Source organism: Pygoscelis adeliae, unplaced genomic scaffold (assembly GCF_000699105.1).
Source record: "Pygoscelis adeliae isolate BGI_AS28 unplaced genomic scaffold, ASM69910v1 Scaffold66, whole genome shotgun sequence".
NCBI classification, from domain to species: Eukaryota; Metazoa; Chordata; class Aves; order Sphenisciformes; family Spheniscidae; genus Pygoscelis; species Pygoscelis adeliae.
The window spans coordinates 7,466,405-7,486,166 of record NW_008825167.1 but is presented as its reverse complement, the minus strand read 5'-3'; the positions used below and the strand labels follow the sequence as shown (position 1 = coordinate 7,486,166).

Genomic DNA, 19,762 nt, shown 5'->3' with positions numbered 1-19,762 from the left:
TTCTACCTTTAGTAGAAAGTTTAGTCAGGATTGTACATGGAAAAAGTCTGCTTTATGCAATGTATGTACTTGAATCAGTTCCCCTTTTTCTCCCACCCCATCCCTTTCAACCACCGGGTAAGATCCTGAATGACCAAATTTAATTAAACTGCTTATTGCTATATTTATTGCTCATTATACCCTAAAATTTCTTTTATTTAGGAAGCATAAATGCTTAGCTGTGACAGCTCCACAAAGTCTTAAGACAAACCAGGTCTGCTGCTCTTGAAGAACTGTCTTCGCAGTGTTTTTGACACAACCTCCTTATCTGCTATATAAAGTTAACAGCCATTTAAAAAGGAGAATGGCAAGACAGAATGCTCTTAAGGCAAATCTACTAAATATCAACAAATCACTTTTAACCCAAAAGGTTCCACTTGTTCCCCACTTCGATCTAGATCTGTTCATTCATTACTCGCTGCTTTAGGAATGCTGCTGGTGGTTAAGAAACAAGCAGTGTCTTGGTGCTGAGAAGGCATTCCTACCAAAGCAAAAGTAGAATCATTTACTAGATGCTTTAGGCAAGAAACGACATCTGAGGATACACTTTAGAGAAGATTTAAAGAAACTCGCATTCAATTTCAACTGGCAAAGAGCATAAATAGTAAAGAAAATACTTTGCATCCTGCAAATAAGAACTGGTTTACAATGGGCTGTAGTTTCCAATTCCTCACTCTTGCACTCACTGCAAGGGAGGGGACATGCCAAAATGAAACACAATCAAACTTTATTTAATGGGCCAGTGGGTAGCTGGCCCAAAAACTATTTATAAAAAGTTGGCTAGCATACAGTGCTCTTAAAAGAGGGCCACATTATAGATTTAGTAAAGTAGGTTCTTTGACAACTGAATTGTAAATGAAGTTTTAAACACTAATCTGTCTTAAGTATGCTCCCAATCATGCCATACCTCTAATCCTGTAAGGTTGTAAAGAAGCCAGTTCCACTGCAAAGCACAGTGGAAAACTGTTTGCTTTGGTTAGCCAGGACACCAAATGCAAGTCTTAAGCCCAAACACATTTCTACCCTGTTCTCAATGAAAAACTGAACAGCCTGATTTTCAGAATTAGCTTTCTGTCTACAGCAAGTTAAAAAACACTCTGTGAAATAAAATTTTGCATTAAGTCAATCTCAAGGGACAAGTGATTTTTTTTTTTTTTTGCTTTAAATCCACATTGGTATTTCTTAGTGGCTATTGTTTTGCTGTTACTGTCCCCATTGCATAACTCTTGGCTCTTGTCACTAGAAGCAGGCAGGAGTGATTTTAAATATGATTTCACTCCAAAAGAAGTGAGGGTGGGGAAAGCATGTCTAGGAAGTAGACAGGAAAGTGTGCTGCAGGTGAAATGTTAGATTTGAAGCACTACTGGCATGTGTTTCCACACTAGGAAGACCCTTAAGTTACATTCCCTTCAGGTCACTGAGAATTTCCTAAGAGGAGGTGCCCTCCTTTAGACACTTAGAACACATTTCAGGAGGTATACTACGACAAATCTCCAAGAGAGGTTAAAACACATGGAGTTATTACTACCAGTGAATCTGTGTGAGGTTAGAACTGACTGCATCAGCTCTAAAGCTTGACTTGAAACAGGTAATGCAAATATTTGCTTGAAAGCCAGCAACAGGCATTTGAGGAAAGGGGGTCTGTCACATCTGATGTTTTTCATCCAACCATGCTGACCGCTTAATTCAATGTATTCCTTCACTGATTGAAGAGATTCTATGGCAAGTCCCAAATTGCTTTGGAAAGTTTCACAAAGGGTCTAGCTCCGGTTATCCCAAGGTAAAGTAACCAGCTATTCTGTGTTAAATCATGAGGAGCTCAAAATGATGAAGAATTTAACAGTTTGTAACACAACATATATTGTTATATGGTGAGAATATGACTAACCCGATGCTTAGAAAATATATTAAAATCTATTTTAAATTTTGGAAAATAGCTTACAAAAATATCTTCACTTAAACTATATATCGTACAAAAACTGACTGGTGTGTGGGTTTACAGTACAAAACAATCACTGGTGGTTACAAAAGGGAACAGTGATCTATACTACCCTTAATGAAAAACAGAGGGCATTATATCTCACTGCCTTGAATTTGTCTCTTACCAGAACTAAGATAATTTCCAATATAACTCAAAAACTTTCAAACAGCATCTATTTTCTTAAACCTTTTTCTGAACTCCTGTTCAGTTTCTTTTAAAAAATCACCACAGTGCTGTGGCCCAAGAAAGAAGAGTAATCCAACTAAAGGCAGAAATAATTGCTCTAGATAGTAAGATCTGTAGAGAGCTAAATGCAGCAACATCTACAGTTGTTTCTACTGCCCATACTATCAGTTTCCTCTATCGGTTTCTAAAAGTGACACCAGTGGACAATTCCTTTGTAATCAATTTATGGGCAGAAGCAACAATTTTTGGTCTAGATTGGAGTTAGTTTAAATACATGGGTTTAATAAATACAAATATACACATCTGTATACATTAAATGTCACATGTGTATAATTTCAACATATACATTATATACAGAAATACATACAGTACATGCTCCTCCTGACAACACTATCTCATTTTTCCAAGTGTCACCAAAAGGTGTGATAAGAAAATGAAGAGAGGTTAAATATAGGACGTGACCGAGAACCAAGGTATCATTTCTCTATAATTAAAGAATCATAACAAATACAACTAAAGACAAATGCTGCGCTAGATTCCCCTATGCAAAGCTTAGGAATCAATGGGGTTCCCCGGGTGGTAAAAGCTAAATCTGGCCCTGTGCAATGTCCTAAAATTCATGGATATTTGTACTGTGTTTGTGTCTAAAGCATTAAGTATACAACAGGTAATAAAAGAGGTTGTGTAATCTAACACCTTAGCCAGTCCCAAAGTAGACCACAGCAGCCTTCTGATTCTTAACTGCTAGCATAGTTTTTTCAAAATGAGAGTGGTTTGAATCCAGATGACTCCATGGTCTCAGTTAGGAAAGGTCAAATGGTTATTGACTACTGGGGAGCTTGCACCAGTTTGTGTCCTAAAATGCTGTGCAGCAAATAAGAGCAGTTTCTTAAGTATACAAAAGGCTGATCCAGAGTAACTAGTCCTCTCTTTTACTGTTATGTCTTGAAATAAAGGAATTCAAAAGAAGCTACAGTAAAGTAGATCATAAGAATGCCTCCTTAGTACAGTCTCTCAAGACAAATTAATCAACATATTCCAGTTTTAAAGCACTTTTTCTTAAAGTGAGATGCAAAACAAGATGTAATCTGTACATTAAGATGGATTTCCAAAAGGAACATGAATTCAAGCACAAGGAAAAAAAAGAGGACAATACAGATGTCAAGACATTCAGTAGCGTGGCTTCTGTTCATCTCAAATTACAGCACAGCTCATGCACCACACATCTTACAATTTTACACACTGTACATGATATAGAAATATTTAAGTTAAAATTTCTTTTACTGATATACTGTACTCAAATTTTAAATCCTGAGAAGAAAAAAAAAAGTGTGGTTACGTATGTGCACTATTATCTCCGATATCACCAACACATACACCACAGGATATCAGAAAGTCCAGAGAGGAATTACATGCTGTAAGTGTAACTCATGAAAGCCATCTTCCTCTTTTCCTTGTTTGGGAGAGTCATTAGGAAACAATTTCTATTCTGTACTGCACAACAGTATATACATGTACATAAAACTATGACATTTTCTAATGACCACAGCTTGCAATAACAGTCTTTCTGTCAGTTTCTTACCAGCTGCAACACAGTGGCTTCAGCTAAACATTAGGAAGAAGAGTAATGCCAGTTACCTTGACATTGTAGTACTTGCTCATATTTTACAGTTAGTAAACGTGTCTCAGGTTAGTCCCAAACACCACTTCAAAAACGACATATTTCTTTCCCCTCACAGGTGCCTGGTGTCAACAACAAGAACAACAACAACAAGAACTACACTAGACTTTTCAGGTGACTTCCAGTGCTGCAGAGCACTTGTCCACGCATTGCAGAAGTAAAACTGGCAGGTCCATATTTATCACAAATGCAACCCCAGATACTTTCTTGATCTTGCATTCCCCATAATTCATATCAGATTCTGACACTAGTCATGCAGTTCCATCACGCCAGAATGCTCAACATGCTGTGACCTTGTGGACATTTTGCAAACAAGTTAGTAGGCGATGATATGGGGTTCCTGGAGACGCTACCACCTCAAACACCGACTGAAAGGCCCTTCGATCTAATTCTTCATCTATCTGATGTCGGTAAAAGTCTATGGCCACCAAACAGAAGATGTTAACATCCACTTGCTCAGATTTTCCCATTCTGCTGATAACATGTGGAAGACTGAAATAGAAGTTAAGGTCCTATGATGACGGAAGTTGCTCATCTTTTGGTTAGCACTTTAAACACTGTTCTCCAATAAAATGGTGTGTTTTTGAGTTCACCAACGATGTTAAAGTGCAGAATACTGTCACATATCAACTAAACTGGTACTACAGAAATCCTATTTCTTCATTAACTTCACGCAATTTCTTATCCCCAGAAATTCATTTTAACCTAGCAGTAATTTTCTTTATCCACTGGAGCAAACAGTGCAATCAGCACCACAGTCACAACTGCTGATAGCTAAAGAGCATTGCTCAGATTAAGAGTCATTAGGAAGTTTCAAACATGATATATTGGCCACTTTTTGGCCCAGTCATGAAATGCAGTTATTTTTCTGTTTGTTTGGGGTTGGTTGTTTGTTTTTAAATAAACTCAGCACTGATACCACTTATGTCTTTTGGCTGTTCCAACTTATTTGGCTGATATCATTGCATTGCCAAAGCTCACTATTACTGCAGTGCACCTCCAGGGGGACACTTGCAAAATACAGTTTGTATGTAGAGGATAATTTTCTTTAATTTGAGTTTGGTTTTGGGGTTTGTTTGGTTGTTTTTTTTTTTTAATATATTTTATCTTGCAGAAGGAATATAGAACAAAGCTTTTAAAGGTCCCTGCAAAGCTATCTGGTGAAGCTTTTACAAAGTCCTTCAAAGTAAGGACTTTCCCAATCATCTTGCATAGTCACAAGGAACAGATCTTAAAACAGTAGTTTTAGGTAACTTCGTTCCCATAATCTGTTTAGAAGTTCTCTTTTTTCCCCTCAAACGTGAGGCACCAATAGCACAAAGGATATACACCACTACTAACTGCAGTAAATCTGCCTTTTTTGTGTGTTAAACTTGTACTCTTATCCTCCAAGGCTATCAATGTGCTTTACAGATTCACTATATTTACCCAGAAATGGCAAACATTCAGTCTTTTTAGGATACATTGCTGAAATCCATGGACTGGTAGAAGCACTGACAAAAAAACAGGAAAGACTCCACATTGCCATTGCCACAGGTGTTCTTTGTGTGAAATTAGAGAGAGACAGCATCACCCAGTCACGGACCATTGAGGACTGTCCAGTACTATGTAGCGTCTGGAATACCTGCAAAGAGTATTTTACACAGGAATAAAGACATGGTAGACGGACTTTAGTTTAGTTTCTCTTGCAAAGGTTCTCTCCAGCTACAAAGCTCAGGTTCACAAACCGGATTGCTGGAGACAACTCAGTGTAAAGAATTAATGAACACAATGCCTAGGCAAAGATTTTGCAAAAGAGTCAGCCAGGATCCAGCTGGACTCATGACATCTGTGCCAAGCTGAAGTAAGCACACAGAAATACAAGACTTGTCTGGTGTCTATTTTTATACATCAAATGTGGTGCGCACATGCACTCTCAAGTGATGCATGAGTCCAGTAAGTAGGTGCTGAAGAGCAAAATACCCAGAAGCCCAACTGAGTCCACAGGAGCTTGACTGTAGAGTTCACAAGGCCAGATGACCTGGGCTGGCTCCTTGAGATCTAAAGAGTCTAAGCACCAGGACCACAACTATTAATTTTCTCTTATTTTCCAATTATCAGTGATTGAACTGTACGGCTGCAAGCTTTGTCTTCCAGGCAACATGGTGATTCTAGCCCTCCGTGTTGCCCGGAAGACAAAGCTCACAGCAGTACAGCTCGATCACTGCAACTGGTTTGTTAGGTCTAACAAAATTGATATTTGCTCCCCTAATTGAGCTGTCAGTTATTTAGAAATCTTCCAAAACATTTAAGAAAAATAAAAATATAAACACTACCTTATAAACTACTGTTGCCATGAATTGTGGGTAAGGCTGCTGATTGGATAAAAATTCTCCAATAACTTTATTCATTATGTCTTGTGGGGGGAAAAAGTCATCAAGGAACTGTGGAAGGATCCGAGCCACTACTCTAGCTTCAAAAGGAAATCCCTTCCTGATCCTGAAAATAATAAAAAAAGAACATATTTTATGATTGAATTCCAGTAAATATCTCGTTCTTTTCCAATTTAATTGGCAATAGAAAGAACATTTTACTTTAATCTCTAGATAGACAAAAAAAGTCTTCAACACTGAGGAACCCAAGTCTTCATGTAATCTTACTCTAACATTCTACCCAAAGAGGTCTATCAAAGCTATTAGAAGTTGTTACAGGTGTTGTGTGCTCCCCCCCCCCTTTTTTTTAAATAGTCAACATTTTTTGAAGCTCTGGAATTGCATCAGAGACAAGATTTAACAATAGGAATGCTTAAAAACTAAACAAGAACAAAAAAGGACAGGGAGATCACTACTCCTAGTTGTCAGAGAAAAGACCACTTATAAGCAGAACACTCATTTCCACTTATAACATCTTTGCATTTTTTATTCAAGACCAGGATGACCAATACATCAAACAGAAAAAGCAAGTTGCACTGCACTGTGAAGAGGGGAAAAGATACTTCAACTTAAAGACAATTTTACTTAAATAACATTGATTGGAAAATCTTCCTGATAAAGGCTGCATCTGTTGATATGTCAGGATCAAGTTACCATTGTGTGATTACTCCCCCCAAAAGTTATTTTCTTCTCGTAATATTCACATTTGTTTTGCTAAGTCTTAGGAGTGATATTTTCAAAAGCACTCAAACACTGCTCTAGTTCTGTTCTCACTGAATGCAGAAGTGAAACCCTCATCCAGTTTTATGGAAAAACCACTGAACACTTTAAAAAATGTAAACCATTATCCCACAAACTACTATGCAAAATCTAACATGCTATGCTCACTTAAGACAGCTTGAGATTGTCAGATCAAAACAGGCGTTTTGAAATATTTTGTTAAATGAATTCCATGTGAATACAGAAGTTTTATTGTACCCTTCCACTGCAATTACTTAACAGCCTTGGAAAGAGCAACACTTGGGTAGGGGAAGAAAAAGGTTTTAAACTCTTAGGGTGGTTTGAAAGATTATTTCCTGTAAAGTGGATTTATATCCTCGATTATGCAGAAGACATCCTGAAAAGCACTTAAGAGTTTGACCTGAAGGGAGCTGGAAATACATTTATAAAAGTATTGTGGTTTGTACAACACACAGTATCAGTTAGGACATGTCTGTTTTCCATTTACATTCCTGTACATTTGTGCTGCCTTCAGCAATTCCATCAGTGTTACTGTGCATACTAGAAGTATCAGTTTTAAGCAGTGGTAAGCAGAGAAACATCATTAATTAAATATTAGAACTGTCAAATGGACAAGTGACCACACAGTGCCAGACAGAATCATTTCCCTCCCATGGCCCCATTACACATTTTATCCTCTTACCTATCAAAAAGGACAGACACTCGTTCCATAGCTACAATCACAGATTCACTGTCGGGAGCAGCAGGATTTGCATCTGTGGTACGACTGGGGCTGATTTTTTCCTTTCCTAAACCAAAATAATTTGTTACAAGTTTGCTGTGAATGCTAAAATAAGACCTTTTTATCCGTGGTAACAAAAATAATTTAGCACTGTTAATAAGTTAGTCTCTCAGCACATCAAAGGTATAAAAAAACCCCATAAATACCTGTGTACATGCAAGTCAGCATTAATCCAAGTGCTGCCATTGCTCTGTGGGGGCTCTGCACATTCACTCTGTCAACACTCAGTTTAACCAACGATTCACTATCCAGCCTAGACAGTTGCTCTGAAAGAAGGAGTCGTTCTAATCCTCTCAGGACACAATGATAAATAATGGATGGTGTTGATTCATCACTTCCAGACACCATGACACCACACATCTGACAAAGAAAAAAGCCAACTACCTGTTTTTAAGGTGTATTTAGGTCATCTTCTAGCACCATACCACTGCAGCTAGTATGGAACTGCATCAAGTATTAAGAAAACCTAATGAAACTAAACCCAAAAGCATACCTACACCACAATAATCAAGTTAAGCATTAAAGATAGCTATGTGGTGATCCCAGATTACATGACCACCTGTGATTGGAGGCATCACAACATACCTGTATAATTCCTGCAGAGAATTCAGGCCCTACATCAAGTGGGTAATTCTCGATCAAATAGAAAGCAGCTGCACACATGACCAAGATGTGCTGTTGGTTATGGATATTCACACAACTGTAAGTAAGCAAAAACACTAGTGATCACTTACATCAAAGTTGTCTAGGTCACAAATAGAGACAATATAAACAATCCTTAAAAACACTAAGTATTTTTTCACATGAAATTTATGCAATTAAAAAAAATCACACAAAGTATCACCAAGATGCCGTAAGAGAGCACTGGTTATCATGGAAATCCAGTGCAACACAAGAAATTTTTCAGCACTATAATTACAAGCTATCATTGCCTGACTTGTTTAGGAGAAATAAACTTCATTACTGATCCTGCAAGTCTTATTCAAAGAGTATGCCTTTTGACAGAAAAATAAGGTTTAGGGAACACAACTTACCAAAGAGACAAAAGACTGAGCTATCAAACAGTTTTCTCACCCTCAAATATCCTTTCGCTTCTGTAAATCAAACCTAAAATTGGCTGATATTTTCAATGAAAATACCAAAACCTGCTTGATACAACAGCCTGCTCTAAAACATACTGACAACAGCAAACCATAAAGAGCCCTCTTGTTCACACATAAGCATGCAACAGTTTGGGGGGTGGTGGTGGTGGTGGAGGGGGAAGAGTCTTACTGTGCTACTCCTCTCAAATTGGAGAGCAGATACTCGCTGATAATTGGAATGAGTTGCTTTGCTGTCTCATCAAGCAAGTCACACTCAAGGATATAAAGAATTCCATGCAGAGCTCCAATCCGACTTGGCATATGGGTGCTTCTTAGGGTTGATTCCAGCAGTCGACTTACTGGTTCAGCCACAGCTTTATCCTAATACACCCAATGAGAGTATTCATTAGAAGACAACACTGGTTCAATACTAGTGAATCCTGTAATTTGGAAATACTTGGAACAGATTAAAGAGCAGAAAATACGGCATGAACCAGAGCCTGGCTTAAAACTACTTCGAATGAAATGTCACAAGATTAATATAATCAGATAAGAGATGATTTGCAGATGAACTAGTAAACTGATGCTACTTTGTTTTACCTGTAAAAAGTTCTCATTGTTTAAAGCCAAAAAAACCAAGATAAGCATTAGTTCAGTAAATAATATGTGCTATTAAGAATCCTCTACATATAGGACTTGTACGGTTAGAATTTTCTGGCCTTCCAGCTAACCACAAAGGATCCTTCTGTCTGAAAAATGACTGGTAGATGCCTATAGTCTGCACCCAAGAGAATACTCTGCCATCCACTCAACTTAGTAAAGCATACCATTTGTTTGTTCTGAGACCACTGGCACTCAGACCTACAGATCTTTCTCTCCACCACTCCCATGATCTAGACGAAGGGATCGAGTGCACCCTCAGTAAGTTTGCAGCTGACACCAAGTTGGGCGGCAGTGTTGATCTGCTCGAGGGTAGGAAGGCTCTGCAGAGGGACCTGGACAGGCTGGATCGATGGGCCCAGGCCAACTGTATGAGATTCAACAAGACCAAGTGCCGGGTCCTGCACTTGGGCCACAACAACCCCATGCAGCGCTACAGGCTTGGGGAAGAGTGGCTGGAAAGCTGCCTGGCGGAAAAGGACCTGGGGCTGTTGGTCAACAGCTGGCTGAATATGAGCCGGCAGTGTGCCCAGGCGGCCAAGAAAGCGGCCAAGAAAGCCAATAGCATCCCACCTTATATCAGAAAATAGTGTGGCCAGCAGGAGTAGGGAAGTGATCGTGCCCCTGTACTCGGCACTGGTGAGGCCACACCTCGAATACTGTGTTCAGTTTTGGGCCCCTCACTACAAGAAGGACGTTGAGGTGTTGGAGCGTGTCCAGAGAAGGGCAACGAGGCTGGTGAGGGGTCTGGAGAACAAGTCTTATGAGGAGTGGCTGAGGGAACTGGGGTTGTTTAGCCTGGAGAAAAGGAGGCTGAGGGGAGACCTTATCGCGCTCTACAACTACCTGAAGGGAGGTTGTAGCGAGGTGGGTGTTGGGTCTCTTCTCCCAAGTAACAAGTGATAGGACAAGAGGAAACAGCCTAAAGTTGTACCAGGGGAGGTTTAGATTGGATATTGGGAAAAATTCTTTCACCGAAAGGGTTGTCAAGAATTGGAACAGGCTGCCCAGGGAAGTGGTTGAGTCACCATCCCTGGAGGTACTTAAAAGACCTGTAGGCGTGGTGCTTAGGGCCATAGTTTAGTGGTGTTAGGTTAACGGTTGGACTCAGTGATCTTAAGGGTCTTTTCCAGACTAAATCATAGAAGCATAATGATTCTATGATTCTATGTTTAGTCTTCAAACATCAAGCTGGGATCAGATACTTCACTCCCTGTTAAAGTACAACAACTTATTGGAATATGCAAAAATCTATTCTAAACTGTTAGATTTGAAAAGTCATTGTCTTACAATCTATTTTAAGTATTTAATAAAAATTATTTGTCTTACATTGTTCCTGTATTCATGAAGTATCTAAGATGCAGGCCAGTTTTACAGTGCGTGCTCTCTAGTTGCTCTTTTTAAGCGGATTTTCTACATAACTGAGCATAGGACAACAAGCAGCTCTTGATGGAATCAACTGTTTTCCTTCTGCTAACCTGTTCTATTGAGCTGTTTGCTTGTGAGGTGTTACTAGGTCACTGAGTGGGCAATTACAGCCTAGTCAGAATGAGCTGATCTCTAGAACTGCTTCTGCACGTGTGGCATCACTTTCACAGCCTTCCCTTGCACAGTTGCTGCTACAATAGTACTGGAAGCCCTACCCCAAAAGTCTTTCAAAACTTTTATCACCATTCCCCATATAGTTTTATATTAGTTTCATAGAGAGTTTCTAGAAATGCTAACTTCTTCCAAAAGAATTTGTAATTTTTTTTCCTAAGTAATCCCACTCTGAAATGTCCATTGGAAAATACTACCGCTCTCTGGTCTACAGATTTAAAGACAGCAACATATTTCATTAAATAAGGAAAGAACATTATCAATGCAAGTTAAGTGCAGAATGATGCAACGGAGGGAAGAGTGAGGGAAAGAAAAGGGATACCTGACTATCAAGCTACATATTCATCACATGCACTATCCCAGCCTCTCATGAGATTACAGACATTCACCTGTAACACAAATCTAGCAATAGCTGTTCCACAGTCCTCATTTCTGGCCTGAAATGTAACAAATGAGTCCAGGGCAAAGGTAACACTCAACTGAATAAGATAAATCAAAAAGCACATTAAAATTAAGCTCAAACCTCAAAAAAACCCCAAACCAAGCAACCTTTCTGTTTGAATATGGGGCAGCTGGAGATTATGTTTGCAGCCTCTGAAAGCCCAGAATACGTATCTTTTTACTTCTTATAGCCATGCACATCAGCTAAGGGATTTTCTTAGAGACAAACAACTCTTAGCAAGTACATCAGATATGGCAGCAGAAGCTAGGGATGAGTTAACCTAGACACTCTGAATTTGCAATAAACTTCCATGAGAATTTCTTACCATTCCGAGAACAGCAGCAGCTTTACAAGTGGCTGGTATCAAATACTGTACAAGAATCTCATCTTCTGATGGATGCACCTTTCGCAATTCTGTCAATGTTGTATACATCATCTCAAACTGATTTCTTTCTGTAAATAAGTCTGATACTGCCAGAAGCTGTACACAAATTAAAATTGCATATAAAAAAGCCCATTAGCAGACAGCCAAAAATTCACTCTCCCTTCTGTTATAATTGTCAGCAAAAGATTCCTCGATCAATCTATTAAATGTGTAAACATTAACTCAAGTGTCTGGAGTAACTATTGCTGTCCAGAATTAATTCCACCATCCATCTCAGATAACGATTACCTCCAAACGGTCCTTTTTTCCAAAAGGTTTACAAAACCAAATCTGCTACAGTAAGTAATTCTGGAAAATGAACAAACACTGCCATTTACAATATACTAAAACACCCCAAAAAAACCAATACACACTCTCTTGCAAAGATAGTTTCAAGTCTTCTATGATAGTGAATAATGGCTATCAAGACACATTCCACACTTGTGTTCTTTAGTTTTGCTTCTACACTTCAACAGCCAATTTAATCCTCTAATACACTGTTGTTTCATCTTTGTTTTCTTACAGAGATAGGATAAGCAAAATCCTGAAATCTACTTTTAGCAAGTAGTCAAATAAAATACCGAGTATCATTAAGTAACAATAAAGTGTTTGTAATGTAGTAGCAGAATATGCAATCCAGATGCTTATATAGTTTAAATCACTATAGTTTTATAGTTGCTCAAGTTATATTTCTGTACTGCCCATATAATAGTACTGCCAAGAAAAAACAGTGTTTCCCATATATTAAAAGATGTTCCACAAATGCTGCTTAGCTGACTATTTAGTAACATATACTCAATTATAACTCTGAATAATAGTTTAGACTCACTGATCGCACCACTTCGCTGATCAAAATGACTGGCGTTCTCTTGCTAGGGTTTGATGGCAATATCCACTGACTATACAGTTCAAGCAAGAACTGAGAACAAGAATGTATATCTACACCAGCCCGGTGTTTCCTGCAAGGCAAAATAAGCAAGTGTTAAAATGGCTATTCTTAAGCCCTGCTAAAATGCTTGATTCGAAATACAGTTATTTACCAGCATCCAATTTACAAACCCAGCTTATTGAACTCAACGTGAAGAGATAAAAGCTTATTGATAAGTCAAAGGAGAGACAAGAAAAAATAAGACACCTGGTGTTAATAGGAGAGGTTGGTGGTGAGGAAGGAGCAGGTATGTCATTCTCATCTTCTTCATCCTCACCCCACTCTTCTTCTCTCAATGGAGTGATATTATTTCCTAACCATATGGAGTGTATAGAGACCTTGCAACACAAAAAAAAAAGTAGAAAAGCACAACATTTAACACCCTCGTAGTCAGATTAGAAAAGTCTTAGAAGCCCAATACATTTTTCATTTAAGTGACAGACAACACAGCCTCAAATAACATTTACACGAACTGCACAATCAATTTTATTTTTTTTTTTAAACCTTTAACACTTTAACTCACTTTAAACTGTATGGCACAGCAAAAACAGTAGCACCATGTTATGCAAAAATATACACACATTTATTTATTCTTCAAGCAGGATGTCTAATGCCTAGTATTGTTATAGCGTTAACAGTTTTTGTAAATAACACATAGGGTCTGTAAACCTGCAAATACTGAACGTTCAAGCCATTTAGAATCTCAAAAGAACATACAGATGCCTAGAGAGAGACAAGTGATCATTTAGTCTTCCCTGTGCAAAAGATTCCTCAAGAAAAATAACGTCATCTGAGTTTAGTATTTAAGTTTTTTCACTAAAACATACTATTCAAATAGTGAAACAAATATTAGATTTAAAACTTATATGTAACTTTATGTAAAGACTAATTTATCAAGGAGATAAATAACTGGATAAGGACTATTTTTTTTATTCACTGGATGTAGTGCTAATTTTCCAACTATCATCATCCAGTGAAATTTACGTCCCTACATTGGGTTTATTTAAAATTAAAACAACATTGCTTATTTTATGGCCAGTGATTTTTCATTTCCTAAGGACTACTGCAAGCATGCAATAGCAAATTAAAATCCAATAGTTGAAGTGGAAGCTAACACTACAAGGGCTCTCTAACACACAAGGCTGAAAAGTACAACTCAATAGCTGGCTCACAGGTACACCTCACACACACACAAGCAAAAATTCCATGAGAGGTGGGACAGCTGGCTGAGAGGAGTCACCCAGTTATGATCTACCCTGCATCACTCAGAGCTTTTAATTTACATTTGATGTTAGGCAATGCCTCTTAACTGAATTTTCACAAACTGGAAGAAATGTAATAAAAGCCAAATTCAAAGTTAAGGTTTTAGCAAACCTGTCCCAGTTTATAATCCATATCTCCTATTTCTCGTTCAGTATTGATCTGCAGTAAGAGTTTTTCATGGCTGATAAGAGCACCTATAACAAAACAGAAGACAAGTTTTTAAAACATGCATAACAAAGTAGATGTGAAAATGGCTTTGTTTCCTGCAAACTGGATTTCAAACAAATTCCTAAGAGTATCTTTTCTACTTTTTAAATGTAAAAGAAATTCACTCTCCTCTTCCCTCCACGCACAGGCACTTACCTGTAGTAGCAGGAGAAAGCGATGGAACAGGGTCCCAAGCTTGGTATAAGTGATGAGTAGCAATATTATCTCTCTTAGATACCATTGCTTGGATTTCCTGTTCAACAATTCCCCTGATAACACTTAGCTTCCTCCCAAACCTGAAAGCCCAACAGAAATCAATTTAAGCAGATTTTCCCTTTAACATTTTTGTGAAAGTCTGACTAGCTTACTCTACAATGTTATGTGTCTGCTTATTTTCATTATCAGGGATGCTAAAACTGAGAAATGTTTAGAAATACATTCTGCACACTCTTCACTAGATTTTAGTAAGATATTGTCTTTTTCAGATACTGTCTTTTAACTCAGAAGGTTTGTGATGCTAAGTCCATGTAACTTCTATGTAAACATACCCATCTGTATACACTCTTGCTTAGAGTCTATACATACTTTTGCCACAGCTAGATTAAGCAATTGTAATTATGTATTAATCACAAGTATAACTTTTATGCATTTTAGAGCAAGTAAAAAAAATACCTTGTGTCCAGAGCTTTTAAAGCTTTGTTGCGGGGCTGCTGTTCCAAACAGCTAACTGCTGGATTGCCTGCAACAGGTATTGTCATTGCACTCAGCACCAAGGAAGTTATGGCTTGTACTGCAAGAACATTAATTTGGGTCCTCTCTGTATCTTCCTGTAAAATGAACTTATTGTAATGTGAATTGTAAAAAAAGAATCCTGAAAGCCCTGAGTATCAGTTTGTCACCTCCCACTAGATTCTCATTAATAAGCCTGACATCTAGACTTCTTCCCATCCGGAAATCTAGCTGACATAAGCAATACACACAAAGCACTGACTGTAGCAGTAACACATCCTTCCATCCCATCAGCCATTCTGCATGCATCCTCTCTTATCCCAACAGCATTAAAACCTCAAGATGTCCATTTCGGAACTTTCAAAGTGTTTAGTTTCTTTGTTTTTATCTACCCATTAGTTACCTGTTGAAACAAAGCATCAAATAAGACCAAATCTGAGTTGGAAACTCTTCAGAGAAGGATCCATGTTAACTGTTTTTAGTAACTGCCTGTTTACGGAAAAACCACCTCAACCTCATCATGAATTTGCAGCAGCATTTTGCTGGGCATCATTATCCAGATGCATCTAATGTTCCTTCTAAACCAAGATGCTACACATTCAGTATTTAGCAGCACTGTAGAAGTGTGAGAAAACTAACACAACTTTCTTAAAGTATTTGGTTAGATTCAATCTATTATTCATACTTGAGGCACTGCCATTTTTCCCCCAACAGAAGGTATTTGGAATGACACACATTGCATCAAGCACTTTGCCACTGTAAATCATCACCACTGTAGTAACCTGTTTCTTTGCCTTTTAAAAAAATCTCTTAAAATAAACTTCTGGCACTGTGGGTTGTAACTCATCCTCCCTGTGTTGATGGTAGCAAGAAGCTTTGCAGTACGTTTAACTTTTTTTGCTCAGAACTGTTTATCATCAGTACTTTGAGTAAATCAGTTTTTTTACAAACTAAAATTAGAACAACAGCACAAACACTTGCAGATTCTGAAGTGGCAGGATGCTTCTCAGTTTTTGCTTTCGTTGTATAGATTCCGATTCCTTCTTGAAAGTATCAGACCACAAAGGAGTCCGAACTTTAAGAAAATTTAATATGGTAACAAATTTTAAAAACTTTTAAAAAAAAAGAATCTGTATTTTTATTTCAGAAAATATTAACATAGTGAAATTTATAATAGTGCTTAAAAAGTTTGCAATTTTGAACACATTAGTTTTCCTTGGAAAGTAAAGGAGCAGTATTACTCCTGTTCTACAAATAAACACTCTCTACATGACAAATAAGGAACTACCAATAGCTAGGTTGCCTTAAGTCTGATCCAACATGGCCATTACGTACAAAAGAGTTAAGTCAAAGATTCTGCAGGCTGCACAACAAGTGTCCAAGTCAGCCTGTCTAGCAGAAAATGCTAACCCAGGGAAGGGGGATGATGATGCCCTACTCCTTTTTGGAGTCTGACACCTAGGAAGCAAAGAAAACAAACCTCTTTGTCTGCTACCCAGGATCCACTATTCATGGGCATCTACCCTCCGAATTCTTCAAAATGCTTTAGGCTCTGCACCTAACATCAGGACCGCTCGCAATTTAGGAGTGAACGCTATACAAGACTAGGAAAAAAACCCTTTCAGGTTAAAGGGCTAGAACCTAGTAAAATCAGTTCACTAGCAGGTTAAGACATCTGAAGAGGGAAAGCCTCTTTCATGATAGCTAAGTTCACTCTCATCTTTGCTTTTGGTATAGATAAATTTCTTCAGCTCTGATCCCCAAATGCCCTCCACTGAATTTTGAACACTTACCTGAGGCATCCAAGTTAGAAGCCCAGATATCCAATATACAGTCTACAACTGGGAGTGAAAGACATGGGCATGCGTCTCCAGGTCAATTCTAGTCAAGAATCTTATAAAAATCTTACCAAAGAAACTCCCCTTGAAGTTTGATTATTAGATAGCACAGATAATTGCAGTAATACATACTAGTTACAGTTAACTAGCGTATTTCCTAAAGGCACAGTTCTCTCACACATTGTTTCGCCTGAAGTTTTTGGAATTCCTACTGTGCGTAAAGCCAAACATCTAATCAAGCAAACTTTGAACTGTGTGTGTGGTGAGTTACATGCTAACATAAAGTTGAAACAGCTTCACTAAAATTTTTCTATACTATTTACATGCTTGCAGAAGCTTTAAGCTAGAAGATGGATGTGTCTGAACTCACAGGGATATGAAGACAAGGAAATATAAAACGGAAAGAATTTCTTAAGTTTTAGTCACTACTTTTCTGCTTTACAGGTTTATTAATAGAAACATTTTTCTTAGTTTAAGTAAAATTTAATTTAAAAAGTCAGTGAATGACATTACCTCTTGCTGGTTCTCCTCTTGGTCCATTACAATAGGCTGAGTTACAAGCACACCAAGCAAAGTAGCCCAAGTCTCTTCAAACTGAGTACGGCTGATCCATCCTATGGAAACACTCAGAGATAGCCATTTATGTCTTAATACAAACTTAAACATGGAACGGCATTAAAGAATGGTACATCATTTCCATAGATTTAGTTTCGTACCATTTCCTATTCGATTTGGCATTTTTTGTAATGACTACAGCTTAAACTGTTCTATTTTAGGAAGTGATGAACCCTTTAGAAGGGTTCTGCACACTATTATTTAAATGGTCCTGTTTGGGTTGTTTCTTATATACATTTAAATATTTTGATTGTCCAACTTTCAAAGCACTGAGATCTATCAGGTTTTCACAACACAGAAAATCATCCAGAAAATGGACCAATTCTCACAGGAAAAGTAAGTCGTGGAGAATCCCGTAATGATCCAAGAAATCTTCATGCCCTAAAAGCAAAATGACTCAACTGCCTAGAAATAGGCCATTAAAATTCAAGCACTTCTCAAAGTTTTTCCAAACAGATTTTTACCTATAAAAGACTGAAAAGGATTCCTGAATAATACCTTGCAATTTATACTAATGGTATCTAAAGAATCAAAAATGAGAATGTCATCTTAGGCATTTTAGTGATCAAACAGAAATCAGTGCTACACCACAAGTCAAATATTAACCCGTAGATCAGAGGGGGGGAAAAACCCAAAAACCCAAAGAACTTCCTTAAGCATACAGAAAATTTGATGCATTACTCCTGACAGTCTCATCTGTTGACAAAGACTTGAACTCCTAAGCCCCACTGCTCTCGTTCAGTAAACCTTGACATATCCAGAAGCTTTAACGTGACAGCATCTCATTTAAAATATTGGAAGTGTGGCACTAAGCTCTATTTATATACTATGCATGAATAAAAAAAGGAGGGGAAGCAAAATATTCTCAAACATACTGTCAAGTGTATGCTCCAGAAAACAAGCGGCCATTCTGTAAGAGCATACTGAAATCACCTCCCTGAGTTGGAATAGTTTTTGGCTTTATTTCTATAACTTATAATTTTTTCTCTGCAGACGAAAATGTAAGAATTATTGCAGCACAATTACTAACATGCTCTGAAATACTATCTCTTCCACATAAACAAAAAAAGTAAACAAATGGTACCAGATTCAGTTATTCAGTAACTTCACACAGGTAAATGCTCAGTAAGAGTCAACTGTATTAATTTTTAATTTTGTACATACCAAGTGTATTAATGCGATAGATGAACTCCTTAAAGATTTCTTTTTCTTGAAGAAATTCTACTGGTATTTCAGGAAAAACTGTGCCAAAGTCACCTGCAGGCTTTGGTGACCAGCCCAATTTCCAGACCTGAAGAAATATAAAGAAAGTCTACTTATCCAAAACAGAGATAGTATTAACATGACAGCTATAAATATACATGCACCATTCAAAAGCAATGAGACATCAGTAAACTTAGAGAAAGATTAAATATCTAACACAGCTAATACACATTTTACACTGTATTTCTAATTTTGGGTGGGGTTTTTTTTGCATATTTCTCACTATGAATTAATTATTCAGTCTTACTGTCCAAGTTTGGATATGAAAGCAAATAAGTTCTGTCACATATTTCAGTTTAGAATTTAAGTGCCAGGTAATTCCTAGACTGTGCAGAAATGATGCTGAAAAGGTAATTCAGGGAAAATAGTTCACATGCTATTGATGCTGAAAAAGCACGAAGATACATCCAAGAGCAGGCAAAAAAGTCTCAGTTAAAAAAATCAGTATCTTTTGACATCCCCTCCAAAACAGAGTGCTGAGAAACAGAGAAAGGCCAGAGAAATGGCCTTGCACATATCACGAAACCCCCTTTTGCTCTACCTAATAAGCATCTAGAAAAGTTTCCAATAACAGTTTTGAAGTTTATCAAAACAAAGTCATTTCACAGTACTAACAATACATGGAGGTAATCATGAGGTGTTACATCAGCCAAAAAGGAAAGGTTGAAATACCTTATCCAAAAGATCCAAGATGAGTTAGGAGAGAATGGTAATATACAATCCAAAAGTATCTGCATGGCATACCATGGTATGGTACCACACACAAATACCTGAGTTAGTTCAGACACTACTTCAGACACCTCAGCACCATTGCATCATTGTGGTGCTTAGCATGACAAAAAATGAATTTGTCAATTCAGGCATCATAAAGAAAGTAGCAGTGTAGATTTTG

The 19,762-nt window shown here is 37.7% G+C and overlaps 1 protein-coding gene across 1 annotated transcript in view; it reads right to left on the bottom strand.

Annotated features, from left to right (window-relative positions):
* Nucleotides 1-2,179: 2,179 nt before the first annotated feature.
* HTT (huntingtin) overlaps nt 2,180-19,762 on the bottom strand; it is an 87,095-nt gene continuing 69,512 nt past the window's right edge. The window contains exons 53-67 of the mRNA XM_009328884.1: nt 18,772-18,898; nt 17,506-17,606; nt 15,098-15,252; nt 14,582-14,721; nt 14,330-14,412; nt 13,163-13,293; nt 12,857-12,986; nt 11,929-12,084; nt 9,093-9,283; nt 8,406-8,520; nt 7,967-8,180; nt 7,722-7,827; nt 6,203-6,365; nt 5,351-5,511; nt 2,180-4,379 (exon numbers count right to left, since the gene is read on the bottom strand). Of these exons, the coding sequence (XP_009327159.1) occupies nt 4,166-4,379; nt 5,351-5,511; nt 6,203-6,365; nt 7,722-7,827; nt 7,967-8,180; nt 8,406-8,520; nt 9,093-9,283; nt 11,929-12,084; nt 12,857-12,986; nt 13,163-13,293; nt 14,330-14,412; nt 14,582-14,721; nt 15,098-15,252; nt 17,506-17,606; nt 18,772-18,898 (2,187 nt within the window). The 3' untranslated portion in view covers nt 2,180-4,165. The remainder of the gene's footprint in view (nt 4,380-5,350; nt 5,512-6,202; nt 6,366-7,721; nt 7,828-7,966; nt 8,181-8,405; nt 8,521-9,092; nt 9,284-11,928; nt 12,085-12,856; nt 12,987-13,162; nt 13,294-14,329; nt 14,413-14,581; nt 14,722-15,097; nt 15,253-17,505; nt 17,607-18,771; nt 18,899-19,762) is intronic.